The sequence below is a fragment of the Zingiber officinale genome, chromosome 10A (assembly GCF_018446385.1).
Source record: "Zingiber officinale cultivar Zhangliang chromosome 10A, Zo_v1.1, whole genome shotgun sequence".
Classification (NCBI taxonomy): domain Eukaryota; kingdom Viridiplantae; phylum Streptophyta; class Magnoliopsida; order Zingiberales; family Zingiberaceae; genus Zingiber; species Zingiber officinale.
In genome coordinates this window covers 4,667,757-4,695,644 of record NC_056004.1, presented here as the reverse complement: position 1 = coordinate 4,695,644, position 27,888 = coordinate 4,667,757, and the positions used below count along the sequence as shown (strand labels likewise).

Below are 27,888 nucleotides of genomic sequence, written 5' to 3'. Positions count from 1 at the left end.
AATTTTTTAACATAATAATCTTAAATCATGACGAACCATGATAAATCATGAATCGAACCGTGAATCGTAATCGTCTTGAACTGTAAGGTTAAGGATCGACCTATTTGGAATCGTCGAACCGACGGTTCTAAACTGTTGAACCGTCAATTATAAACTGTCGAACCGTCGATTTCAATCGTGATAAGTCTAATTGTGGATAACTAATCTAATCTTCTTTACCTTTTAATGAACCCCTCGATATGCGCGAATCGCCTCTTTCCTCTTTTGGAAATCCAACTTATTTTCATTGAATTTCATCTCGATTTGTCTCGTTCTCAATCGCGCCGCCTTCTCTGCGATTTCCTCACCCCATTCCCATTATACATTTCTCCACGCACACTCAAGCAGCAAAGCATCCCCCTAGAGCTCTTTTCAAACAGCGGAAGGAGGCAGCAACTGCTGAAGGAGGCTATGGATAGCTCGCTCAAATCCGCTGACCTTCTCGGCCAGATGAAGCTCCACCTCTCCACCGATGCCGGCAAGGAAATCACTAAGAAGATCGGTCTTGTCTATCAGCTCAACATCGCACCAAAGGTTCCTCCTTTATCGTGCCCACGCTCTCCCCCCTCCTTTATGTAAATCGTAACCCTAGGTTTTGTTCTCTTCTGTTTTTTTTTTTTGGATCTGCAGAAGATTGGGGTGGATGAGGAGATCTTCGTCGTCGATCTCAAGGAAGGAAAAGTTACCAAAGGTCTCGCCTTTGCCCTTTTCCTTCTATTTACGCATTGATCGCTTTGATCTGTGTCTCGATGCAAGGGAATTGATGAATATGAAAATGATCTGTTTTAGGCCCCTACGAGGGGAAACCAGATGCTACCTTTTCGTTCACGGATAAGGATTTCCTCTCTATTGCAACAGGGAAGATGAACCCTCAAATGGCATTTATAAGGTGGAATGAGGATGCCTATTTTTTTTTCCTTAGAGCTTTTCTCCGTTAACAAAACGATTTTGAAATTGTGTCTGCTCATTGATTTTGTATTCGTATTATTTTGATGTGCAGGGGAGCTATGAAGATCAAGGGCAGTATAAGTGCAGCCCAGAAGTTCACGCCAGAAATCTTCCCAAAGCCTTCGAAACTTTGAAGTTTGAACTAAATGTTTGTTTACCTTTTCTCTACAGTAGTAATAAAATTGTCTCAGTACCTGGCGTCTTTGTTACAGAGATATAGTATACATGTTCAGGAGTTCCCTTCAACTTACGTAGAGCAAAAAGGAAAACAATGCAATCGGTATTCATATTTTCAACAAATTCCCTTCTCAAAAAACTTGAATATAACCATTCAGATTAGAAGTCTAGTAGAGTATGGTTTCTTCAAACATATTATTATTTGACATTAGATTCTTTGGAATTCATGTCTTTCTACTAGCAAAGATTCTTTCCTTTGGAAATTGGTTACAGTTGCTTGTGTTAGTTGTTGATTCTAATTCTTATTGCCAAAGGTAGATGTGAATTTGATTGGTAGGTGATGGATTGGAAGTGATATGCACATTCTTGCCTAGATAAGAACAGTGAAAGTCATTAATTACTGATGGTTAAATGTTGTTATCATTATAAATGTTTGAGGTTTACACTGGTATAACACTCACATGTTAGAGATTGCCCTTTAAGGATATTTGGCTTCTACATTTCTACATGTTTATCTTGAGGTGATGGCTCCATTCATCATTTGAGAGCTACTGCATATGACTAATGACCTCAGATTGATCCCATTCATCATTCAGGAGGGCCTTCATTGATTTTCTGTTTGTTTATTGGATTTGCGAGGCTTCTTCTTTGTAAATTGAATTCAAATCATGATTTTTCCTCTTGGTTTCTGATTCTGTCCGAAAGTCGAAGAGACGGATGTTGGGGACGTGGCGCTCCTGCTGACCTCCGATGGATTCCGCTCCCACCTGTAACACAAGCAGCGTCAATGCTGAGCTAGGGAAGGGGTCCCCGACGATGACCCTTCGACGTTCAAGTCAGTCTCTGGCGAAGCAAGAAAAAGCAAAGAGAACTGTAGCGCAACAGTAAAAATCGCGAGAAAAATATACCTCCGCCGATGCTTGGACCCCCTTTATATAGAGCCCTGGAAGCGCGTGTGCACGCTCCCTTAGGCTAGCACGCATCTCAAAGCTTTCCTTGAAAGGGCGTGCCCGTAAAGTGTCCCTGATATAGTACCTTAACGAGTCGAGCATATCTTTGAAGTGACAGTGGAAGTTTCTGTCGTACAATCTTTTGTTTGACCATGTCGCCTGTCAGCGGCACTAGCTTTCAAAATGATGTCGAAGGATATTCCGCTGTATCTGTTGCTTGGCCGAGTAGAATGGTCGTTCGACCGGAATTCTGCTATCCCTGTGGTGTCTGCTATCACGCCGAGCGGGATAGCCGTTCGGTTGAAGTCCACTGTGGCGCTGAGCGGGAGAGCCGCTCGGCTGAAAGTCCACTGTCCCACTGTCGCCTGCTGTCGGGCCGAGCGGGATAGCCGCTCGGCCTGAAACCCACTGTCCACATGCTCGGCGAGTAGCTCACTGTCTGCGTGCTCAGCTGATGTCGAATCTGCTGTTAGGCTGAGCGGGGAGCTGCTCGGCTCGGTTTCTGCACGTCTCTTGAGCGTCGGTTTGATTACTCATTGAGCCCAAGACGATGGGCTGGTGCTCAACCCCCAATCGGTGCATAACTCATCCGACCGGCCAACAACATCCACTCGTTGATCATCTTAACTTTGACTTCCACCGTGAGAGTAGAGTGAGGCCCCGCCTAATCATCGTATCAGTTTCTTTTTTCCTCCATGAACGAACATTATAAAGTAGGCTACACTTTAGGCCTTTTTTTCTTTTCTTTTTTTAAATGCTATTGGCAAGTTCCGAGCTATCCACCTCAATTTCATTGTTTCTTAGATCCAATTAGATGTTTCAGCTCGATGAGCTGTCCAGAAATTGAACAAGTATTGAATTTGTACAGATATAATTTGTTGAATGTTTCAACCATCTACTTTGGCTGGCTCATCCAAATGTCTGATCCACTCACTTCACTGGGTCGACGACTTAACATGATCCGTTCAGCTTTCCAGTAGACTTGTAGATCTCATATCTAACATGCTCAATTCATCTTACTCATTCGATCTACTTTACCTGTTCTAGTTGCCTTGTACCCTCAGCTTGATTGTCTTGCCTCGCCTTATCAACTCTTTAGTTTGCCTGGATCGTCCAACCTGCAAGGCCAGGTCAGTTCAGTCAGTCGACCCAACTATAGCCCCACTTGATTATCCCATGGGATCAACTCATCTTGTCAAACTAACCAACTCCTTAGTATTGTCCTGTTCATTTAATTTGCCCAACTTGTTTGACACAGAATTTATCTTTGTTGTGCATGATTGGTTTGGACCTCAATCATGTAATCAGTGATGCATAACCATCTGGTCTGCGGAAATTATCGCAATTGTTTTTTTTGTTAGAATAATATCAATTAAGTCAAAATCATTGCAAATGTTCTTAATTGTAGTTTTTATATCATTGCAAACCGTTGGATTTTAAGGTGCCAAAGGTTCTTAATTGTAATTTTTATATATCATAAGTCAAAATCATTGCAAAGCCTCGTGTAAGTTTTCATTCGTATTCAAGTCATCTGAGCGTTCTATTTCAACTTTATGATAAGTTTTGAGTATTTGCTGGAGAATCATAATTCATCAGTCATTTGAAAGTTTAATTAACCTCTGGAGAAAAGAGTTTATAAAATTGAGTAAATCCGAATTGATAAATCTGTTATAGAGTGAAAAGCCTGTGATATGTTTATTAAAACTTAAAAGTGGAAAGCTTATAGTAGATTGTTAAAATCCCTAAAGTTAATGATGACATTTCAAAAAAAAAAAAAAAATCACTTTGACAACATTTGCAAGATTGACACACACTAAATTAGTAGCATTAAACAATCTCGAAAAGAAAAATAATGTTATAATATCTTAATCAAGCGAACTATTTGCTCTTCTTTCGCACAACCACTAGTGCATCTTCTCGACGCCGCCGCCGCCGCCGCCGCGTGATCGACAATAATTCCTACAGCAATGCAAGCACCGAGCAACACTGTGTCCTTCCGTCTCTCATCTCGGCTCCTATACCGTCTCTATCGTCGTTTACTGCCTCCTCCCGAAACCCTCGCGCTATCTAGTCGTCATCCATGGCCCCTAATCATGGGTGCCTCGCGGTGGCCGCACCAAGGACGCGCATTCTCGCACCCGAGATATTTACTGCCTTCGGCTACTCCATCTCCTGAAGCTTGATGTGGTCCTAGATCAGCGATGGCATTCTACAGCTTCAAGAGCCGAATCAGTCGAGAAGAAAAGGGTGGCTGATCGTAGCGGATGGGTCAGGCAACCAACTGGTTGAACACACGGATCTAAAGGTGCCTCCTTTACCAATTTTATCTATTAATTATAGATGTAACAAAGTCTATGATGATTTCATCCAACAAGGAATAAAACCAGGAACAAATGTTTTAGAAGAAATGTTTTATGCCCTGATTTAAAAGGTATAAAACCACGAAATAAGTGTTGTGACGATGCTCTGAGCATCGTCCTTATGCATTTGCATTTTCATCGCACAATATAATAAAACAGGACAAAAACCGAAGGTAACGCCAAGCATTTCATTTTCCACGCGTACTACAAACATAAATATCTCATTTTTCTTCTGTGAACCATAACTTTACATTGTTTATTTATTTATTTATTTATTGAGGTGTTTCCGCTATCAAGAACAAAGAAATCATCAAATTTTTCAGCAGATTTTTTTTTGTAGGCCTAAGAAAACGATAAAGTATTCATGGCCAGGAGAGTACAGAGAGGATTTGGAACGGATTGGGCAGGGGACGACTTGTCACCTTGTATGCCATTTGTCTCGTATGGCAACCACTTAGCTTATTTGTGATCTCAAAATTCCTGATTGGAAATTGTGGCGCAAAAGAAAACTCAAGCAAGCCTTTAATTTTCAAATTTATATTTCGTCTTTATGTTGATATGTATTCTCCCGCATCCTATCTGTAGTTACACAATGTCGGGGCTGCAACTATATTCGTAGAAGAATTTTCTGTAAAGCTATTTAGTCTTTCTGGTAGTGAATAATTGCATGAGGATCTTCTTCATGTGGTTGCCTTTTTCTTCTCATTTTCTTCTTTGAATTACCTGTCTAAACTTGGAGTTATGCATTGTTTTGCTTGTTTTTGTACATATGAAATTGTTGATGATTATGAATAATGAACCAGAAATACTCCCACTTTTTTTTTTTTTGAGCTTCGACGATGGCTCATGGTTTTTCCTCTCCTAAGGACTCTATACTCAGCTATTCTGAATTAGTTTCAGCTGTCATATCTCAAACCCTATTAATTAGTAAATGCTCATATAATCAGGTTTGCCCCTCAATCTCCGTTCTTCTTTAATTCTGTGTTTAGTTGATGTTCATAATGTAGATATTTGCTACTTTATCTTTGGCTATAATAATTTTTCACAAACCATAAGGTTCCTAATCCAGTATATAGTGAAGCACTATATTCTCTATCATGTAGTAGAACGTTTAATCTGGTTTGAAGTTCATAATCCGATGAGGTTAAATCAGATTGATGGATGAACATATGCCAAAATGTTGGAAATGTGATAAAACTCTTGATTTCCTATGAAACGATGACATCAGATTATGTATGATTAGATTACTACTCCTAGTTCATGGTTCCCTAGTTAAATTATGCCTTGTCAGGCTTTATGTTATTATGACATTGTGGATTAACTTATAGTAGGTATTGCAAATTTTAGCAAGCATCCAATATCTCTTCTGAACATTATAAATGATCATGATTACATTCAAATGAAACAAGGTGCAACCTCAATTAATTGTGTTTCAATTTATTTGTTACGACGTTCAATTATATGCTTGCTCTTATCTTTTCTTACAAAGAAATTATTAAATGGATACTCAAATTTTCCTCAGATGGAGGAATCAAAGTTCATTGAAGAAAGGACATATCCTGCTAATTCATTTTTCTCAATGGAAGGTTGTAGTCCAGAAGACATTTCACTCTTCGTCATGGGCCAGCAAGATAATGGTAATCAACATGTAATATTAGGAAAGAATGAGAAAACTTCATCTATTACGAATAATCTACACCTAAAAGGAATAAAACTTGATGAGAAAGAGGACATTTCATCAGAATCTCATAATGTTTCAGAAATTCTTCCTCTTGATGAACTAAAAGGAGTTGAGGTGCCAAAACCCAGTGATGGAGTATTAAAGAATTTAAAGGAAGATGATATGAAAAGAAGCTTCATTGATACTGCAACACCTTTTGAGTCTGTTAAACAGGCTGTATCCAAATTTGGAGGGACTGTTGATTGGAAAGCTCAAAAGGAACTGATTATAGAGGTCAGTTCGATTATCATTTTAGCTATCCTAATCCTACTGTTTCTTTTATCTTGACTCCAAGTAAACTTTTTCATTTGTGATTCTAAAGATGATACTGGAATGCTTGTGATTTGCCCACAAGTAACAGGTCATACTGACAACAGTAGCTTACAGGCTAGAGGTAGATTAATAGAATCGTTTGCTGTATGATATTTTCAGTGATTAATGTTTCTTCTTTTTTCTATATGTACGGTCTACTTAGCCTAATGCTGTGGTTGTGGTGTATTTTGAATTTTGTAGCTAGAAACACAATATGTTTTAGATCTCTAGTCAAACATGGATCAGAAAGCTTGATCATCTATTTCCTCTTACTATTTTCTTCTGATGCTCAAACTGAAATCATTGACCATCGCTAGTAATATTAAGCGTATTATTCTACACTAATACGATAAGCCTCTACTTTTGGGTTCTGCAGTTGGTTCTACACTAGTTTATTATTGTACAAATTTCAAAAATTCTGTGGCTTTGAGATGCAATATTTGGTTTTATCTTACCACGTTTTCCCTCTATTATTTTGTTGGCGGATTCTATTAATACATAGGTAACGAATATATATATTGTTTGTGTGCAGAAGCGCAAGCATGCCCAACTTGAACTTAAGAAAGTACATGAAAAAATCCCAGTATACAAAGCACAATGTGAAGTTGCAGAAGCATTTAAAGAAGAGGTGCTAAAGGAGTTAGACTCTGCTAAAAGACTCGTGGAAGAGCTTACTCTAGGTTTGGAGAAAGCAGAAACTCAGGAGGCAGAAGCCAAACAAGACTCCGAACTTGTTGATCTACAACTGAAAGAAATGGAGCAAGGAATTGCAAACAGTGCAAGTGTGGTTGCCAAGACACACCTAGAGGCCTCCAAGGAAAGATGTGCCAGTGCAGTTGCAGAGTTGAAATTGGTAAAAGAAGAGCTTCACTCCACAAAAAGAGAATATGATTCATTAGTTCAGGAGAGGGACATCATAGTAACGAAAGCTGATGATTCTGTTTCTGCATCGAGGGAAATCGAGAAGGCTGTTGAGGACCTGACCCTCGAACTTATCATGATTAAGAAATATCTTGAGTCTGCTCATTCTGCGCATCTTGAAGCAGAAGAACAAAGAATTGCTGCAGCCTTGGCCTTAGATCAAGATAGATTAAACTGGGAAAAACAGCTGAAGCAAGCTGTAGGAGAATTACAACACCTTAACGAGAAACTCCTGTTGACACAGGATCTTGAATCAAAACTGGACAGAGCTTCTACATTATTTGTCAGTCTAAAAGATGAATTATCTTCGTACCAAGAAGGACAAAGGAACCTGGGAACCAAAACCACTCAAGAACAGATGTCAGCTTGTTGGGAAGGAAATCTACAAGAGACAGAAACAAACACTCAAGAAGCATTAGCCTCAACTACTAAAGAGCTCGAGGAAGTAAGATCCCATATTGAAAATGCTAAGAATGAAGTCAATTGTTTAAAACTCGCTGTTTCTTCACTAGAGAATGATCTGGAAATGGAGAAAACAACCTTGGCCACTATGAAACAGAGGGAAAATCTTTCATCCATTTCAGTCTCATCACTTGAAGCTGAACTTAACAGGGTTCATGCTGAGCTGGAGCTAATTATGAACAAAGATGAGGATTCCAGAGAAAAGATGGTGGACCTACCCAGGGCACTGCAACAAGCGGCTGAGGAAGCAGATCACGCTAAATTGGTGGCGAATTTGATGCGTGAGGAACTAAAGAAGGCTAAGTATGAAGCGGAGCAAGCCAATGTTGCAGCTAACACGATGGAGAAAAGACTAAATGCAATTATGAAGGAAATTGAAGCATCCAAAGCTTCCGAGAAGTTGGCTAAATCAGCACTCGAAGCATTGGAAGAAAGTGAACGGGCAAACTTAGAATCTGACAACTCGGCAAATGGAGTAACCCTACCAATTGAAGAATACTATACACTTAGCAAGAACACCTATGAAGCCGAGGAGATTGCTTATAACAGAGTAATTTCTGCTTTTGAACAAATTAAAGCTGCCAAGGAATCTGAGTTAAAGAGTTTAGTAAAACTGGAGGAAACAAAAAAGATGATTAAGAAGAAGAAAATATTCCAAATAGCTGCAGTGGGAAAACCCGAGATGGCCAATGAAGAAAAACTAGATGCAGAACAGGAGTTGCAAACAATGAGAGCTGAGCTTGAACAACGAAGAAAAGTTAGCAATGATGCTATGGGCCTATCTGATCCAGAAGGCGCAATCGGTGAAATAGATGCTGCTTATGAAAGTTCATCAGGAAGTCCAAGACCCTATATACCACAATCAAATACAACAATTGCCCTACGAAACTCAAAAAGGAGGAGATCCTTTTTACCTCGATTGGTCACGTTTTTAACCAGAAAGGAGGTTCAGACGCCGAAGTCATAAAATAGCATCTTCAAAAGCACTAAATACTCTCAATTTTATATTTATCTCATTATGGCAAAGTTAATTATGCCATCAACAGAGAGCTGATATAGTGAAATAGATGACTGTTTTCTTACAAGATTCATTCGATGGCAACTACGTGGTGTCTTACTTGCAACCAGACATGAATTTGTAGCATTTTGTACTCAAATCTTATGCTTATGGTAGGAGAAAAAGAACTCCAATACAAAATTAAACAGGCGCTGAGTATTTAAAGCTATAAGAATATACCAGATTGTTCACTAAATCGATAAATCATGCAGCAGCAGTAGTAATTGGTCTCGGGGATGCTTCCTTGTCTAATTAAACAATTTTATGCCACGAGGAAAGTCTTCGCAGTGCCTCAAATATGGAACTACTGATCCGAGGTTCATTTTCCTTCTCGATTTGCACTCAAAAGATGGAGGGAAGTGAAAGCAGGGTTCCATCGTCAAGGATTGCAGGCAAAGATTGTCCTTATCATGCTTCACAAGCATCCACGGTCTTGTACCACCGAGACCTTGTGCCACATACCCAAAGGTAGAAAATGGACTGGTGACCAACGAATCACTGAAGCTCAAAAGATAAATTTCTGCAAGAGCCTTCATGTTGTGATTGAGCTTCTCTGTGTGCTGCCGCTCTTCGTGGCTGGGTTGATAAACGCCAATCACCTCTCCGGTCACCGTTGCATGCTCATAGTACATGTCTCTCAGCCTCTCGAAGTATCCATTGCTCAAACTCGTCACAAGAACAGCTTTTGGCTTCGCTCCAGTGATGTTTGGAAGAGCACTACCTTTTGTATCAAGGCCGGGTAAAAGCTTTCTTGTCAGCGCGCAGCCAATTATATAACTGGAGTGGCTGTTGAAGTCGACATCTCCAAAAATTCTTATCTGCATCCCTAACCTTTCCTTTGCATTTGCTAGATATGCTTCGTAGTACCTTGTTATGTAACCCCAGACCGAGTTGGATGGGTGGAACAGGTATCTTCCCAGGAGATGGAAGACGGCCGTCCTCTCATTGAAGAGTAACCTTAATTCCTCCTCAAATTTAGGCACGAGGAACAAAGAGGGCACAAAATATTGATTCGACCTCAGCAATATCCAGGGGAAATGTTGAAGCAGCAGCTGAGCTTCTTCACAGTAGAACATCTTATCGTAGTCGTCGTTATCGTGTATGAGGTGAAGATAGAGATAAGGTGGCAGCGAAAATGAACCATTGGCAATGCTCATGCGATTGCTGAGTAACTTTTTCTTCATCATGCTTCCGAATCGATTTGGATCTTTGTCAAAGCTCCAGATCCATCGGATGTTCTTGATAGGGAAATCGGAAGGCAGAGCCCAAGTCGTGTCAGGAAATGGCTCGCAGAAGAGACCCTTCATGTCTTCCGAAAGGAACAACAAAAGGACCTTGTCATTGAGGAGAGCGTAGAGGAAAGCTGAGGCGATGCTAATCATCCTGTTGCCTAAGCCATCCGATGGCATCCATACCACATAGTTGCACTCCATCGGCCCCATGATGCGGTTCGACAGCAACTGCTCTGTGCTCTTGTTGTAGAGCTCAGTGTTTGGGCCACACTTTTTGTGGAGAGCTTCGTAACTTCGTAGCTTCTGTAAGAGATACGGAGAAGGGGTGCGGTTTGACGGCTTCCACAGTCGCGCAGCCTCAAAGCGGCTCCGGCAAGAGGCTTCGTCGAATGCGCTGGAGAGCAGACCACCAAGCGACTTGTCTACCGGAGGTTCCCCACTGGAAGAATTGGCAGTGCAACTCGTGTTGGACACTGAACATTTAGCACAGTAAGCAAATTAAAGAAGGAAAATCATCAGAAACAAATCATTCTGTTTCTTTCTGAGACATCGACAGCAAAAATAAATCATCATCTCCACCATCTAGCGAAAATCATAAATTTGTCGTCGATGACAGAGCGAATTCAGCGGGCTGGTGACGAACCGACACCGTGTCCCACACGAAACAGCCGATCAGAAATCACGGCGAGGAAGCCGAGGCGTGCCCACAGTATAGACGGCATCCGATGATGGCGTTTTATCGCGCGTCTCACGCGACACAGGATCCACGAGATCCGCCGGTACTGTTGGTTTTCGAAGAACATCCACACCCCGCTGGGAGTGGAAGGAGAACGATGAAGTGTGATGAAGCAATGATCCGGCTATTTATGCTATAAGCAAAATGTAAACCATCGATTCAAGTAATAAGAAGAAGACACAGAAGCTTTTCTAGGCAAAATAGTGTGCGGTTAAAGAAATCCCATCAAAATCGCACGCAGGTGAAAAGGATTGGAAACAGGAACAGAGGAGTTACCTCCTTGCGAGACCTCTGCTGGCCTCGAGAACACCTGATCGAGAGATAATCTTCTATGGGCTCCCGAAAGCACAGTGAGAAGCAGGAGGAAGATGAACAAAGCGAGCACCGCCAGCGTCTTCGTCTCTCCAAACCAAGCATGCACCTTTGCTCCATTGTTCCCTTGCTCCTTGGGTTCAGGTGGCTCAGACAGCGCCGGCGGAGGCATTCCCATCTGCTTCGTCATCTCCATTACAGAGCCCCCTACTTCAGCAAGACTTGGCTATCTCCACAATTTCATCTCCCGCTTGGAGTGCAAAATCGAGGTCGAAATCAGTCGCACAAAGTTCTTATGATGGTGGCGTGTTCATTAGAAGAGATGCCATTGGTGCCGTCGGTGGTGGGGGTGGTCAATTCGGTGACAATGTTCATCATAATTGTCTGCATCTGGATCTCCTCGACTTCGCCACTCGATTGAATGCACGTCGTGTTAAGGCAGCACAGTCTGGACTTTGGCGGCTATCGTGCCGCTTATAGTAGGGCTGACTCACAATGTAAACCGCCAGTCAACAACACAATCAGATCTATTTTTTAATTGACATTGATATTTAATTGGAAAACTAAATTATCCATAATTATAGGGAAAAAAAAAGGAATCGGCCGCCCAACAGTTTCACATGGTTGACGTTACGATCATTATTCATTTGTAACAAGGTTAATAGCAACTCAACTCTATCTTGGGGAAACTAAATTATCCATAATGATGCTATATTAAATAGTGATATAAATTAATTTATTTATTTATGTAAATTAACTTTTATGAATTTTTCAAACTGTAGTTTAATTATATATCGAGAAATTTATTCTAGAATTAGAAGTAATTGAAAAAGACAACAAGCCGCATTTCTCATTTATGGCAAAATCGAAGCCAAGTCACGTCTTGTGCAAGTAAGGAATGTTGAGGGTAGATTTAGATAGGGGTGAGTAGTCAAACCGTTAAACTGATCAATTCACTTATATTGATTCATATTGAATTAAAAAAACAATTTTATTGAATATAAAGTTGGATCTAGGATCTTGATATTACATTATCTAATCTATTAGAATCAGATAATTTTTTACCTCAATAATCGAATCAATCCGATACACGATTATCCCTACTTGTAGTAGTTAATATCGATAAACTGCTACACATTGTAGCAGCTACTCTCAAGTAGCTGCTACAATGTGTAATGAGTAATATCTATTATCATTTTAAAATATTTTATTTTTTTATTTATATTTATATTTTATATTTATTGGATATAGGGTTGGATATCTAAATAACTGACAACCCACGGGATATTTGATATATAAAAATCGCCAGATATAGGGCCAGATGTAGGGTCTTAATATTGTATTATTTGATCTAATAGTGTTGGATAGTTTTTTTACCTTAATAACCGAACTAACTTGATCTATGATCAATCCTAGATTTAGCATTTCATCATTCTCGGAAGGTTCTACTGCAAATTTTCATGAGGGTTTTGTGCTAAAAGAATGGATGCCTGTGGATTTGCTGGACATGGGCCCGGCTATGACGGTTCCTCCTCCACCTTCAGCATCAAACGACGAACGACAGAAGACATCTCCAATCTCCCTCTCGGAGGACACTTAGCACATCATCACCCTCAAGTGTAGGCATATCCCTCCTCCAACCCTACATCTCACCCAATCCGCCTCTCCTCTCAACCTCTTGGCTCTCGTTCACATGGTTTGTTAGAACAGTCATGGTAATCGTCATGAATTCTACCGTTTCAATTCCAATATTATTTCACGGAACAATGATGATACGTGCACACTGTTGGTTGCTACTAGGAAAACCTATAGGTTCCACTGTACAAAAATTTTGTACAAAGGTCTGAACCTTTTCCTAGCTACCATGTGTTCTTTTAAATTAAATTTTGGATCGCCTGCGGAACTTAACACGTTTGATCCAAAACTTAATCTATTTGTTCTTTTAGGTTTTGACTTGGATCTCCTGCGGAACTTAACACGTTCGACCCAAGTCTCCTTAAGTTATTAATTCCATTAAATATTATTTTCCATAATTGGTTCCCAGTACTGACGTGGCGAGGCACATGACCTTCTTGGATATGGGAGCAACCACCACCGACTAGACAAAACCTTTTATAGAAAGATAATATTTAATTTCCTAAAATAACTTTAGGTTAACCAAAGAGAACAATCAAATCACAAGGAAAAGAAAAAATAAAAGAACACAACTTCGAAAAACATATTCGAAATTCTAGAACGTAAGCCTCTTGTATTTGGTATTATTTCCATAAATAACTAGCATGATGCGGAAAGAAAAATTACTAGTTATACCTTGTAGAAAAACCTCTTGATCTTCTACATTCTCTTCTAACCTCGGACGTTGTGTGGGCAACGATCTTCCGAGACGAGAAACCACCAATCACCTTCTTCTCCTCCTAGCTAGGTTCGGCCAACAAAGAGGAAGCTTCACCAAGGAAGAAAATCAAAACACTAACCAAGCTCCAAGAGATGCTAGCTTTCTCTCCTTCTTCTTCTTCTTCTCCGAGTAGTATCCGGCCACCACAAGAGCTCCAATGGAAGAGAAGGGTTTGGCCACCACAAGAGGAAGAGAGGGAGAGGATGGCCGGCCACACCAAGGAACAAAAGAGGGAGAGAAATAATAGATGTTGTGTCTCATGAAGGCACCCTCACCCCTTCTTTTATATTCCTTGGCCTAGGCAAATTAGGAAATTTAATTACAATAAAATTTCCTCAATTTCCTTGACATGATTTAATTGAGAAAAATAAAATAATATTTCCCCAATTAATCAATGATGGCCGGCCACATCAATGGGAAGCAAATTGGACAAGTTTCAATCAACAATTAAAACTTTCCTTATTTGTTTCCGGAAATTTTAAAAATAAATTTTCTCTTAAAAAAATCTCTTCATGATTAATAAAAAGAAATTTCCATAATTTTAATTTTACAACATGTGAATAATTTTTAAAGAGAAAATAAAATATCTCACCAATCTACAAATAAGGAAAGAGATCTAATCTCTTTCTTTAATCTTTTGTAAATTTTATAAGAGAGATAATTTAATTTAAATCCTCTTTAATAAATTATTTCTTCCACATAATAAAAATTAAAATTGAAATTCTTTTTAATTTATTTTGGCCGGCCCTACTAGCTTGGGTTCAAGCTAGGGCCGGCCACCCAATATTATACCTAGGTCGGCCCTAGCTTGTTCCCAAGCTAGCTTGGCTGGCCCCTATTGGGTGGGTATAGAAGGTGAGTATAGGTGGGTATAGAACTCTATAAATAAGATGCTACGATAGGGACCGAGAGGAGGAATTGGTTTTGGTCTCCTGATAAAATTAAGCATCCCGTGTTCGCCCCGAACACACAACTTAATTTTATCAATGATAATTCATTCCACTAGAGAACTATCATTGAACTACCGCACCAATCCCAAATTACATTTTTGGGCTCCTTCTTATTATGAGTGTGTTAGTCTCCCTGTGTTTAAGATATCGAATGTCCACTAATTAAGTGAGTTACTGACAACTCATTTAATTAATATCTAAGTCCAAGAGTAGTACCACTCAACCTTATTATCATGTCGGACTAAGTCCACCTGCAGGGTTTAACATGACAATCTTTATGAGCTCCTCTTGAGGACATTATCAACCTAGTATCTCTAGGACACAGTTTCCTTCTATAATCAACAACACACACTATAAGTGATACCATTTTCCAACTTATCGGGTTTATTGATTCATCGAACTAAATCTCACCCATTGATAAATTAAAGAAATAAATATCAAACATATGTGCTTGTTATTATATTAGGATTAAGAGCACACACTTCCATAATAACTGAGGTCTTTGTTCCTTTACAAAGTCAGTATAAAAGAAACGACCTCTAATGGTCCTACTCAATATACTCTAAGTGTACTAGTGTAATTATATAGTCAAGATAAACTAATACCTAATTACACTACGACCTTCTAATGGTTTGTTCCTTTCCATTTTAGTCGTGAGCTACTGTTTATAATTTATAAGGTACTGATAACATCATCTTCTGCATGTGACACCACATACTATGTTATCTACAATATAAATTAAATGAACAACTACAAACAAATGTAGACAATTTGACCAAATGTGATTCTTTATTCATAATGAATGTTTACAAAGCTTAGGCTTTCAGTATACACTCCAACAATACCGGATGACCTTCACATGTCCGAATGCCCGGGAGTCTTCCCGGCCACCCCGATTTTTAAAAGTAAATCAGGGCATCCGAGAACACTCTCAGGTATCCAGACATATGAAGATCGTCCAAGAATATACACCTAACATATATGCAGGAATTTTGACATAATAGAATTTTTTTAATTTATAATTTATGTTTAGTCTATTGGTAATTTAAAATTATGAAAATAACAATTATTAAAAATTTAACTATGTACTATTTGAGGATATGTCTGAAATATTAATCAACAACAACAACAACAACAACAACAATAATAATAATAATAATAATAATAATAACAACAACAACAACAACATAATAATAATAATAATAATAATAATAATAATGACTGTTGGAGTGTATACTAAAAGCCTAGCTTTTGTATAAACATTTATAAGAATCACATTGATCAAGTGTCTACATTTATATATACCAAATGTAGATGTTCAATTAATTTATATTGTAGATAACATAGTGTGTGGTGTCACACACAGAAGATTGTGTTATCGGTTCTTTATAAATTATAAACAGTAGCTCACGACTAAGATGGAAAGGAACAAATCATTGGAATAGTCGTAGTGTAATTAGGCATTAGTTTATCTTGACTAATAAATTACACTAGTACACTTTAAGTGTATTGAGCAGGATCATTTAAGTTAAGTTCTTTTTATACTGATTTAATAAAAAAACTAGACCTTAGTTATTATGGAAGTGTGTGCTCTTAATCCTAATATAATAACAAGCACATATATTTAATATTTATTTCTTTGACTTATCAAAGGGTGAGATTTAGTTCGATAAATCAAAATGTCTGATAAGTTGGGAAATGGTGTTACTTATAGTGTGACTTGTTGATTATAGAAGGAAACTGTGTCCTAGTAATCTAGGTTGATAATGTCCCCAAGAGGAGCTCATAAAGATTGTCATGTTAAACCCTGCAGGTGGACTTAGTCCGACATGATGATAAGGTTGAGTGGTACTACTCTTGGACTAAGATATTAATTAAATGAGTTGTCAGTAACTCACTTAATTAGTGGACATTCGACATCTTAAACACAGGGAGACTAACACACTCATAATAAGAAGGAGCCCAAAAATATAATTTGGGATTGGTGCGGTAGTTCAATAATAATTATTTAGTGGTATGAATTATTATCGATGAAGTTAAGTTGTGTGTTCGGGGCGAACACAGGAAGCTTAATTTCATCGGGAGACCAAAACCAATTCCTCCTCTTGGTCCCTATCGTAGCCTCTTGTATATAGAAATTTATACCCACCACATACCCACCTTCTTACCCATCCTAATGGGGTCGGCCAAGATAGCTTGGAACCCAAGCTAGGGCCGGCCAAGACCAAGTGGATGAGCCAAGTTGGTGGCCGGCCAAAGCTTGGGTCCTAAGCTTAGGTGGTCGGCCACTAGAAAATTAAAATTAATTTTTATTAAAATTATTTCTTATGTGGATATCATGGTTTTAAAAAGAGTTTAAAATTTAAATCTTTCCTTTTATAGCTTTCTACAAAAGATTAAGAAAAGATTTGAAATCTTTCCTTATTTGTAAATTGAAAGGAGATTTTAATTTTGAGAAAACTTTCCTTTTTAACCATGTTCATGATTTAAAATAAAGTTTAAAAATTAAATATTCTCTTTTATTAATTTCTACAAAAGATTAAGAAAAGATTTGATATCTTTCCTTATTTGTAGATTGAAAAGAGATTTTAATTTTTAGAGATAACTTTCCTTTTTCGAAATTATCCACATGTTTAAAAGAAAGATTTTAATTTATAAAATTTTCTTTTTACTAACCAATCATGAAGAGATTAAAATTATTAAAAAAATTTATAAATTTCTGGAAACAAATTAGGGAGTTTTTATTCTTGTGAATAAAAAACTTTCCTTGAAGGAGAATTAGGTGGCCGACCATGTAATAATGAAAAGGGAAATTGGTTTTTAATAAAATAAAATTATCCTTTTCATGGCAAAAGAATTAAGGAAGTTTTTAATTAAGTTTCCTTATTTGTCAAGACCAAGAATTATAAAAGAGGGGGTAGAGGCGCCTTCATGGCTAACGACTCTATTCTTTTCTTCCTCTCTTTTCTTCCTTGGTGTGGTCGGCCCTAGGGTCTCCTCTTCTCCTTCTTTTCTCTTCCTCCTTTGTGGCCGGCGGCATCAACTTAAGGGAAGTCCATGGTGACTGGTTCTAGCTAGGAGAAGAAGGAGAGAAAGAAGGCTTCGTTTCTAGCATTCCTTGGAGCTTGGTGGTGGTGGTCGGACCTTTACTTCTCATGGAGAATTAATGGTGGTCGAATCTAGCTTGGAGAAGGAGCTTGGTGGTTCTCGTCTCGGAAGATCATTGCCCACACAACGTCCGAGATAAGAAGAAGAATACGATAGAAGATCAAGAGGTCATTAAAGTTTACAAAGGAATGTATAATTAGTAATTAATTTCCGCATCATACTAGTTGTATTTCTTTTGTATGAATTCCAAACACAATAGGCATTAGATCTAGTTTTTCGAATTAGTTTTTCGAATTTGTATTTTCTTCTTTTTCGAATTTGTGATTCGATTGTTCTTTTTGGTTAACCTAGAGTTATTTAAGGAATTAAATATTAGCTTTCCTTAAAAGGCTTTGTCTAGGCGGTGGTGGTTGCTCCCATATCCAAGAAGGTCATGTGCCTCGCCATGCAGTCCTGGAAGCTAATTTTAAAAATTAATATTTAATGAAATTAATAACATAGGTGGATTTGAATCAATAGTGTTAAGTTCCGCTTGCGATTCAAATCTAAATCATTAAGAACAGATAAGTTAAATTTGGAATCAATGATGTTAAGTTCCGTCTGCGATTCCAAATTTAACTTCTAAAGAACACAATAGGTTATTTAAGGAAAGGTTCGACACTTGTACAAAAAATTTTGTATAGTGGAACTGGTACGTTTTCCTAGGACTAACCAATAATGATAATAATAATAATAATAGATCCTATCTGAAAACAGAGATACTGGTAAACTGAGGATATAGTTAGAAATTTGATGAAACGAAAACTCCACGTAAAACTACAACGCAAAGTCGTTAGTGCTAGGTCGGGAAGGGGTTCTCGGCGATGGTCCTTCGACGCTCAAGTCAGTTTCGAGTGAGTAGAAAATGAAGAACTGTAGCAAGAGCGTGTAGAAAACAAAATTGCGCATACCTTCGCCTATAGATGGAAACCTCCTTTTATAGTATCACTGTAGTGTTCATGCACGTATCTCAAAGTATAGGCATGTTTCCCTATGCATCCTAGGAAAAGACTAATCAAAAAGTATCCCTAAGACCATTCCTTAAGCAGCCATGTAATTTTCTGATGTGACAACCTAGAAGCTTCTAAAGTACGATTTGTTTGCTAGACATGTTCTACTGTCAACGATACAAACTCCTAAAAGGATATGATAAGATAGTCATGTTAGAGTGTATACTAAAAGTCTAGCTTTTGTATAAACATTTATTTTGAAATAAGAATCACATGTTAGTGCAATCATGCCTTGGAAGTTTCAATGTGTTGACAATTGTTTAAGTTTAGGTTAATACGTTGGATCTAACATGCATTGTGAGTTTGCAGGAGAAGTCCTTGCAGGTCGGAAGACCGGATGTAAGGCAAGAGAAGTCCAAGAAAGTCGAGGACTGGATTCTTGACAGAAAAAGTCCTTGCAGGTCAGAAGACCGGATGCAAGGCAAGAGAAGTCCAAGAAGGTCGAGGACCGGATTCCGGGCAAGAGAAGTTCCTGCAGGTCAGAAGGTTGGGTGCATGTTGACTCACTTATCAGAAATCGATTGGTAAATCGATTTAGACACGGTTGTGAGGCAGAATGCCTCTGAATCGATCAGCCGATCGATTGGAAGGAAACCAATCGATCGACCGATCGATCGGGAAGTTTCTGCGCGAAACACAGAATGCTTCTGGATCGATCAACCGATCGATTGGTGTAAACCAATCGATCGGGAGATCGATTCAGGAAGCTTCTGTGCGAAGCACAGAATCCTCCTGAATTGATCAGCCGATCGATTGAAGTTACTTAATCGATCGACCGATCAATTCACAGAGCATTGCGATTCTGCAATTCCACAAACGTGTGTTTGAATCGATTCAAGCACTGCCCCAATCGATTGAAGATCAAACGAACTAATCTACACCATTGATCTTGACACGATGGCTTCCAACGGATACTTGTGAATCGATTGGAATATAAACCCAATCAATTCATGGCGACGTCTATGTGAGAAACGGCTAGTTTTCACGATGTTTAAAAAAAGCTGGAAGAAAGAGGAACAAGATCATCCGAGAAAAATACACTGTTTTATTGCCCTTGCGTGATCGATCTCTGAAGTGCTCAAGACTTCTCAAGGGTTTGAAGCTCAAGCTCTCCATCTCGCCACGTTTTCAAGTCTCACGTTGCAAGGAAGAAGAACTTCAAGTTTGTAATCTCTCTTTTCTTCTTCATTGTAGTGGGTGTGATCTTTTTACCTTGGAGAGGGAGAGTTGTAAATCTTGTAAGGTTTCTCCACCTTCGGTGTAATTCCGAGAATGAGAAGTTTGATAGTGGAAGGGTGACGGTGTTGTGGATCCTTGGACTAGTCACCTCCTTGAGGAGGTGGATACCAAGTAAATACAAGAGTTAGCATTGATTCCCAATTTCCGCTGCGTAAAATCAAGTCGATCAATAAAACGAAGTGAGTCATTCACCCCCCCCCCCCCTTAGCTCAACCGATCCTAACATCACATTGGTCAAATATCTACATTTATGCTAAGTGTAGTTGTCCATTTAATTTATATTGTAGATAACATGGTGTGAGGAGACACACAAAAGATCATGTTATCAGTTCCTTATAAATTATAAATAGTAGCTCACAACCAAGATGGAATGGGACAAACCATTGGAGTGGTTGTAATGTAATTTGGTATTAGTTTATTTTGACTATAAAATTATACTAGTACATTATGAGTGTATTGAGCAGAACCATTTGAGGTAGTTTTTTTTTATACTGACTATATAAAAGAACAAAACCTCTGTTATTATGGAAGTGTGTACTCTTAATCATGATATAATAACAAACACGTATACTCAATATTTATTTCTTTAATTTATCAAGGGGTGCGATTTAGTTTGTTAAATCAATAGGCCCGATAAGTTGGGAAATGATATTATTTATATGGTGTGTTGTTGATTATAGAATGAAATTGTGTCATAGTAATCTAGGTTGATGATGTCCCCTTGAGGAGCTCATAAGAATTGTCATGTAAATCCTGCAGGTGGACTTAGTCTGACATGACGATAAGGTTGAGTGGTACTACTCTTGGACCTAGATATTAATTAAGTGAGTTGTCAGTAACTCATTTAATTAGTAGGCATTCAATATCTTAAACACAGAGAGACTAACACACTCATGATAAGAAGGAGCTCATATTGTAATATGAGATTGGTGCGGTAGTACAATAATAACTCTTTAGTGGAATGAAATATTATTGATGAACTAAAGTTGGGTGTTCGGGGTGAACACGGGAAGCTCAAGCTCATCGGGAGATCAAAATCAATTCCTCCTCTATGTCCCTATTGAAGCCTCTTATATAAAGTGTTATATCCACCCAAAAGTCTAGCTTCTTAAGGCCCAAGCTAGGGCCGACCAAGCCTTGCTTGGAGACCAAGCAAGGGGCCGACCATGCTAAGCTTGGAGCCCAAGCTAGGGCCGACCAAACCTTGCTTGGTGTCCAAGCAAGGGGTCAGCCACACACAAGAAGAAAAGGAAGTTTTATTTTTTGTAAAATCTTTCCTTTTATAAAGATCCATAAAAAGGATTTAAAAGGATGATTTTAATATAAAATTTTTCTTTTTTAGATTGGTCACAAAAGGAAATAAAAGGAGTTTTTATTTTGTTAAAAACTTTCCTTTTATGATGGTTTTAAAATCTTTCCTTTTATAGTTTTCTACAAAGGAATAAAAGATAGATTTGAAATCTTTCCTTATTTGTAGTTATCTATAATGTGAAAGAAAGATTTTAATTTTTGTTATAAAACTTTCCTTTTTGTAATCATATTTTATTTTAAATCTTTTCTCTTATAGATATCCATAAAAGGATTTAAAAGAGAGAGATTTTAATTTATAAAATATTCCTTTTATAACTATCCACAAAAGGGATTTTAAAAGAGATATTTTAATTTTGTTTAAAATCTTTCCTTTCTTGGATCACAAGCTTGTGGCCAGCCATGTCATGGGAGAAAAGGAAGTTTTATTTTTTGTTATAAAACTTTTCTTTTTTGACAAGACCAAGGAATATAAAAGAGATGGAGGGGATGCCTCACCTAAGAACACATATTCTATTCCTCTCTATTCTTCCTTGGTGGCCGACCCTTGTTCTTTCTCTTCTCTTCTTTTGTTTTCTCTCTTGGAGGCTGGCGGCATCAATTGTGGGAGATCTCTTAGTGGCCGGTAGCTTGAAGGAGAAGAAGAAGAGAAGGAAGCTCTCTTGTCTAGCATCCCTTGGAGGTTATTTGGTGGCCGGATCTTGGAAGCCTTGGAAGAAGCTTGAGTGGATTTTGTCTTGGAAGATCGTCGCCCATACGACGTCTAAGAGAAGGAGAAGAATACATTAGAAGATCAAGAAGTCTATAAACTACAAAAGGTATAACTAGTTATTAGTTTCCGCATTATAACTAGTTCATCTTTTGTATAGATCTTGAAAAAGAGGTTATCGGTTTTAGTTATCGTTTTTGTTATTGATTTTATTTTTCGATTTTATGTTTCGATAATATGTTTCTATTGAGGTCTCTATAGTTAAACCTAGTTTACTGTAAGAAGTTAAATATTCGATTTCTTTGTGAGATTTTGTCTAGGAAGTGGTGGATGATCGCATACCCAAGAAGGCCTAGTGCCTCGCCATGTTTAACCTGGAAGCCGATCTTTGAAATAGATATTTGATAACTTTTGTAATATGGTTTAACTTAGGAAGATCACATCGGTTGAACTTGGAGTAAGAATGTTAAGTTTCATTCTCAATTCAAGTTTAACTTCTAAAGGAGAAATTTGGATTAATAATGTTAAGCATCGTTTGCAATCCAAATTTAACTTTAGTAGAGCACATGGGTAGCTAGGATAGTTCTATGCTTGTACAAATTTTTATATAGGGGAACTAGGACGGTATTCTGAGTAGCAACCAACAAGTCTGTAGGTCCATACACGATAGATCGGCCTTGCTTGATAAGGTAGTCCCTGTTCGGACCTAACGCATAGAACTATTGCCCTCCCTTCCATTCGGTTGTACTATTGTCGGAGGGTTGCCCTTTGTTCGACCGAGTGTGCCACCACTTAGGGGTGGTGGTTCGGGGGAGTTGCTACTTGGCCATTAGCCTTACTCGCGAGCTTTCCTAGAGAGACAGTTCGGACATGGTTTGGGATAACCAGGTGGTCACGCCCGACCGGACAGAAGACGCGTCGCTCGACTCAATTTGTTTGTTTCCCAGGCCAGGGTCTTTGACTACTTAGACTCTAACATCCACGCCCGCCGCTTTTCTTTTACTCTGACCCACTGGTGGAGCCCCCTTTCATCATCGCATCATAAACCTTCCCTTTAAGTCTAGTCGAAGGAGGCTGCAAGTCCAACTGACTGGACGATTAGTATATCCGGGAGCTCTTTTCTTCTCAAACCTGTGTTCTAGGGTTTATGGTCATCGTTCGGTTGTCGACGCTCTTTGACGTTGACACTTTGACTCAAGGGTTTATAGTCATCATTTGACTGTCGACGCTCTTTGACTCAAAGGTTTATAACCACCGTTTGGCTGTTGATGACAATCTCCAACAGTTTTATAATCCCCGTTCGACTCTATTGTGCGCAACACTTAGCCAATTTTAGAACTTATTGTTGATCTCTGCTTTGACCGTAATGCCTTTTAATTGTTGTTGATATCACGTAATTTCTCGAGAGACGTTCAAATCTTCACCCATTAATGCCAAGCACGCTTAGCCATATCTTACAATCATGCTTTTTGTCTCATCATTAATGTCACCTATAATAGAATGTCACGTGTCACCTCTGCATGTCGTCGCCTATGTGATGTGACAGACGATTGTTTGGACTTGATGTGATGGTTGTCTTTTTGAATTCAATGATTGTGATAAATGCCCATTTTCCAATGCCTTCGATCGAACGGCTCAAAACAACCACTCTCTAGGTTTTTAAGTCCTCATCCTTTTCTTTTGCCCTATCGTCTTCCTCATGCTCACCCTCCTCTTCTCTTCTTCTCCGTCGGCGATTTTCTTTTGCAGTAAGCCCTCTCTTCTCATTGAATCCTTTGTTGATGCGGGAAGCATCCGACGATCGAACCTAAATTTTGATAATGACAAAGGTTCAAAGTTAAGGTTATTTGTGGTCTAATGTGTTTGAATGAGTTTTCAAGAAAGTTTAAGTGTACTTAGGCAAAAGTCCTAGCTGTAGTTAGGCAGGTGGAAAACCCTACGGGCTAGTAATCCTAGGTCTCAAGGGGTGGTAACCTTAGGCGGAAATTCTTGGCGGGTCGAAGGCTTCGGACAAAAACCCTAGGGTCGGGGACTCTATGTGGAAAGTCCTGGTGGTCGTGGACTAGGTGAAAAGATTGGACAGGTCGTGGAGCGAACGTCCAGCAGAAAGTCCTGGAGGCTCGGGCGCTTAGCAAAAGTCCAGTCGGTCTGGAGGACCGGTTTGGCAATAGGTAAATTCTCCTGAGTGGAGTAAGTGAGGACGTGTTCCCCGGTAAGGGAACAGTAGGCGTAGGTTCGACCTAAGATTTCTAGATGGAAATCCAAAGTCAGAACCGGACAGTCCAGTGATTGTCAAATATTTATCTTAATATTATTTTATTGTGCTTAACTCTGTTTTGCAGGATATGTTTTGTATTTTGGACTAACACATCTTGCAGGGAGTAAAAAAGATGTAAATCCTCGGATAAACAGTACCCGAGGCGCCCTTCATGGAGCTTGGAGGCCCCTCGGGTGCACTAGTTAAAGACCTTCACGTAGTAGGGCAGAGGGCACCCTCCATGGAGCTTGGAGGCGCCCTGGACACTGGGCAGAGGGTGCCCTTCATGGAGCTTGGAGGCGCCCTCAGGCGGATAAGCAGCGGGCGACGCGGGGCTTATCAACGCTGCGGATTTGGCGGGGTTGGAGGCGCCCTCCATGCTATTGGAGGCGCCCTCAACATGCTATATAAGCATGTCTCGACCAGATGCTTCAAGACAACAGTTTTCAACGATTCTTTAACTGCGCACTACTAACAAAATAATTCGGCAAAGCCATAACGCTACTCCGACAACCACAAACTCGACTTTCTCCATTCTTGAGTTGTTGGTATACTTTTATTTATTACATTTAAATTGTAATACTCCTTTTGTAATATTTCTGGATTGATAGTGAATTGCCCAAAGTAAACACTCGATGAGTGTGGGCCTTGGAGTAGGAGTCGTCATAGGCTCCAAATCAAGTAATTCCTTGGTGTGCTCGTGTGTTGTTTCTTTTATTCTGCCGTGTAACGTTTACTTCGATCGCTTGTTTTAAAACGACGTGAAAGCCATGAGCGCTATTCACCCCCCTCTAGCGCTTTCGATCCTACAGTTGTATCAGAGCGGTGTCACTTCGAATTGGTAAAACCACCATTCAAGTAATTTTTCTGTGGTAGTTTTAAAATTTTCGGAGTCAATCGGAATCGGTAAAATTGCCGCCTTTGGATTTGTTTTATCGATCGAGTTTTTTTTTCCATTTCTCGAAGTCAGTGCAACTACCACTCGAGTTTTTATTATATTCTCTTGCTCCCGCACTACTAAATCTAAGACCAAGTCTTGCAATCGTTTCTGTTTTTGTATGCGAGGTTTTCTCCTAAATGACTCATCAAGAAGGCTATAGCACAGCCAGCCCGTCGCTCTTCTCCGGCGAAGATTTTGGCTATTGGAAGGACCGAATGGAGTCCTACCTCTAAACCCAATTCGAGATGTGGATGATCATCAAAATCGGTATCTCACTCCCACTCAACGGCACGGGAAAATAGATATCATGCGAGAACTGGGATGCAAGTCTAATAAAGAAGGTCAAGGTCAACGCCAAAGCGACATGTACTCTTCAATATGGTCTAACAAAGGAGAAGTTAAACTGAGTTGATCCATTCTCAAATGCCAAATACCTGTGGGAGAAGTTGATTGAACTGAATGAAGGGACCTCCAATACTAAAGGAAGTAAAAGAGATTTAATTTTGAATAAGCTGTATAATATAAAATTGTAGGATGAAGATGTTGGGGCAATTTCCCTAGGTCGAGGTTGACCAGTTTGACTAAGCTTGAGTTGAGTCAAGCTTGAGTCAGGGTTTGAGTTTTGATATTTGACAATATATGAAGATTGCTAGGGCAATCGTCCATTTGACAATATATGGAGATTGTTGGAGCAATTGTCCAATTGTGGAGATGGTCAAGGGATTGACCAGGTTGATGAGAAGACAGGTCAAGTGGGTCAGTGTTGACCGGATACTTGACCGGGTAAGTCCTAACTGGAGTTTAGGCAATGAGAAAGTCCTAACTGGAGTTTAGGCATCTGGGAAAGTCCTAACTGGCGGTTAGGCAAGAGAGAAGTCAAGTAGGTCAAGGTTGACAGGAGACTTGACTGGGAAAGTCCTAATAGGAGATTAGGCAAAGGTAAGTCCAATAGGAAGGTTGACAATAGTGAAAATCCAAGTAGGTCAGTGTTGACCAGACTTGGTGGTGAAAGTCCTGATAAGTGAGATCAGGCAATTGGAAAGTCCTAGTATAGCTAGGCAAAGGGAAAGTCCTGGTGAGGAGCCAGGCAACTGGAAAGTCCAAGTATGATCTTGGCGAAAGGAAAGTCCTGGTGAGGAGCCAGGTAACTGGAAAGTCTAAGTGTGATCTTGGCAAAGGGAAAGTCCTGGTGAGGAGCCAGACAATTGGAAAGTCCAAGTGTAATCTTGGCAAAGCAAGTCCTAGGGTGATTTGGCTAGGAGAACTCGATAACTAGGATGAGGCCGAAGGAAGCTCTTGAAGGTAAGGCGTGAAGGATGGGGAGATATCCGAGGGACGCAAGGCTGATGGAGGAGGCTAGAAGGCTAGTTCGAGGTTAGTCGAGTGTGGTGGTATAATCCGACAACTAGGGTGAGGCCGAAGGAAGCTCCTGAAGGTAAGGCGTGAAGGATGAGAGATATCCGAGGGACGCAAGGCTGATGGAGGAGGCTAGAATGCTAGTTCGAGGTTGGTCGGGAGTAGCCAAATGCTAGGCATGCAAACCCAACGGATCACGGTTGACCGAGAGTTGGGTTTGGGGAGCTGGACTTGAGTTTGAGTCAAGTCTAGGGTGTTCAATCGATCGGGCGATCGATTGAACAGGCTCCAATCGATCAGTGGATCGATTGGAGTGTGCTGCGAAGGAAGGGATGACCTAATCGATTGGGACCATATTTCGTGAGCACAGAGCCTTTCCCAGTCGATCGCCTGTCGATCGATTGGGCAGGGGTGTTCTCGCACGATCGCGAGAAGCACAGAATGCTTCTGGATCGATCCATGGATCGATCCAGATGTTCCCAATCGATCGGTCAATCGATCAATTGGGAAGTGACCGTTGGGCAGGAAACGAGCGATGGACGGCTGCGATGAAGTGGTGCTGACGTGGCAATCGATTGAGGATGAATTGGATCGATTGAGAGCACTGTTTAAAGCCTGGGCAGAGCGTTTTCTCCGTAGTTCTTTGCGAGCTGTTTTCTACGAGCTTTGTGCGATCTTCACAGCGATTTCTCTAGCACTCACGTCAGTTCTTGAAGGCACTTGGGGAGCATCTCCAAGGTTCAAGAGGTAACACCAAGTAGCAAGAAGAAAGGTGTATTTACTTGTGTTCTTGTAGTTTCTTCTTGTATTTGTGTTTATGTTGTGTGTGAGTTTGTACGAGGCTTCTCTGCCTCCGGCTGCGACCGAGAAGGAGGTTTTCATAGTGGAGATAGCGTGTCGTGTGTGGATCATTGGATTAGTCACCTCTTCTTGAGGTATATACCAAGTAAATCCTTGAGTTAGCATTGTATAGTTTGTTTTCGAGTTGTATTCCGCTGCTAACCATCAAGACGAAGCAAACAACGCAAGCGCACGACGAAACTGTTGGAGTGTATACTAAAAGCCTAGCTTTTGGTATAAACATTTATCTAGAAATAAGAATCACATTGGTCGAATTTCTACATTTATGATAAATGTAGTTGTTCAATTAATTTATATTGTAGATGACATGGTGTGTGGTGTCACACACAGAAGATCATGTTATCAGTAGCTTATAAATTATAAACAGTAGCTCACGACCATGATGGAAAGGAACAAACCATTGGAAGGTCGTAGTGTAATTAGGTATTAGTTTATCTTGACTATATAATTACACTAGTACACTCAGAGTGTATTGAGTAGGACCATTTGA

General features: G+C 39.6%; 3 protein-coding genes across 6 annotated transcripts; 2 read left to right on the top strand and 1 right to left on the bottom strand.

The window, feature by feature from the left end:
- The first annotated feature begins 245 nt into the window (after positions 1-245).
- LOC122027220 (sterol carrier protein 2-like) lies at positions 246-1,404 on the top strand. Its single transcript, XM_042586144.1, has 4 exons — positions 246-573; positions 670-730; positions 829-928; positions 1,040-1,404. Exons 1-4 carry the CDS (start codon positions 451-453, stop codon positions 1,119-1,121), a joined length of 366 nt encoding a protein of 121 aa, XP_042442078.1. The 5' UTR covers positions 246-450; the 3' UTR covers positions 1,122-1,404.
- Positions 1,405-4,005: 2,601 nt separating this feature from the next.
- LOC122026402 (protein WEAK CHLOROPLAST MOVEMENT UNDER BLUE LIGHT 1-like) lies at positions 4,006-10,068 on the top strand. 4 transcript variants are annotated; one of them, XM_042585132.1, is made up of 4 exons: positions 4,006-4,419; positions 5,997-6,111; positions 6,235-6,428; positions 7,039-9,094. In XM_042585132.1, exons 2-4 carry the CDS (start codon positions 5,997-5,999, stop codon positions 8,854-8,856), a joined length of 2,127 nt encoding a protein of 708 aa, XP_042441066.1. In that variant the 5' UTR covers positions 4,006-4,419; the 3' UTR covers positions 8,857-9,094. The 4 variants fall into 4 exon arrangements, with proteins under 4 accessions (XP_042441066.1, XP_042441067.1, XP_042441065.1 ...); XM_042585133.1 differs by lacking the exon at positions 4,006-4,419 and adding an exon at positions 4,836-4,915; XM_042585131.1 differs by lacking the exon at positions 4,006-4,419 and adding an exon at positions 4,968-5,126.
- Positions 9,047-11,649, bottom strand: LOC122026404 (galactoside 2-alpha-L-fucosyltransferase-like). The gene is made up of 2 exons (XM_042585134.1): positions 11,191-11,649; positions 9,047-10,651 (listed from the first exon to the last, which is right to left on the bottom strand). Exons 1-2 carry the CDS (start codon positions 11,420-11,422, stop codon positions 9,195-9,197), a joined length of 1,689 nt encoding a protein of 562 aa, XP_042441068.1. The 5' UTR covers positions 11,423-11,649; the 3' UTR covers positions 9,047-9,194.
- Between the last annotated feature and the right edge of the window lie 16,239 nt (positions 11,650-27,888).

Coding starts and splice junctions, on each gene's coding strand:
- LOC122026402 (XM_042585130.1), top strand. CDS start 5,874: ATGAAACAAGGTGCAACCTCAATTAATTGTGTTTCAATTTATTTGTTA. Junction 6,112..6,234: donor CATGGGCCAGCAAGATAATG/GTAATCAACATG, acceptor ATAATGTTTCAG/AAATTCTTCCTCTTGATGAA. Junction 6,429..7,038: donor AAAAGGAACTGATTATAGAG/GTCAGTTCGATT, acceptor GTTTGTGTGCAG/AAGCGCAAGCATGCCCAACT.
- LOC122027220 (XM_042586144.1), top strand. CDS start 451: ATGGATAGCTCGCTCAAATCCGCTGACCTTCTCGGCCAGATGAAGCTC. Junction 574..669: donor AGCTCAACATCGCACCAAAG/GTTCCTCCTTTA, acceptor TTGGATCTGCAG/AAGATTGGGGTGGATGAGGA. Junction 929..1,039: donor CCTCAAATGGCATTTATAAG/GTGGAATGAGGA, acceptor TTTGATGTGCAG/GGGAGCTATGAAGATCAAGG.
- LOC122026404 (XM_042585134.1), bottom strand. CDS start 11,422: ATGGAGATGACGAAGCAGATGGGAATGCCTCCGCCGGCGCTGTCTGAG. Junction 10,652..11,190: donor AGCAGAGGTCTCGCAAGGAG/GTAACTCCTCTG, acceptor CTAAATGTTCAG/TGTCCAACACGAGTTGCACT.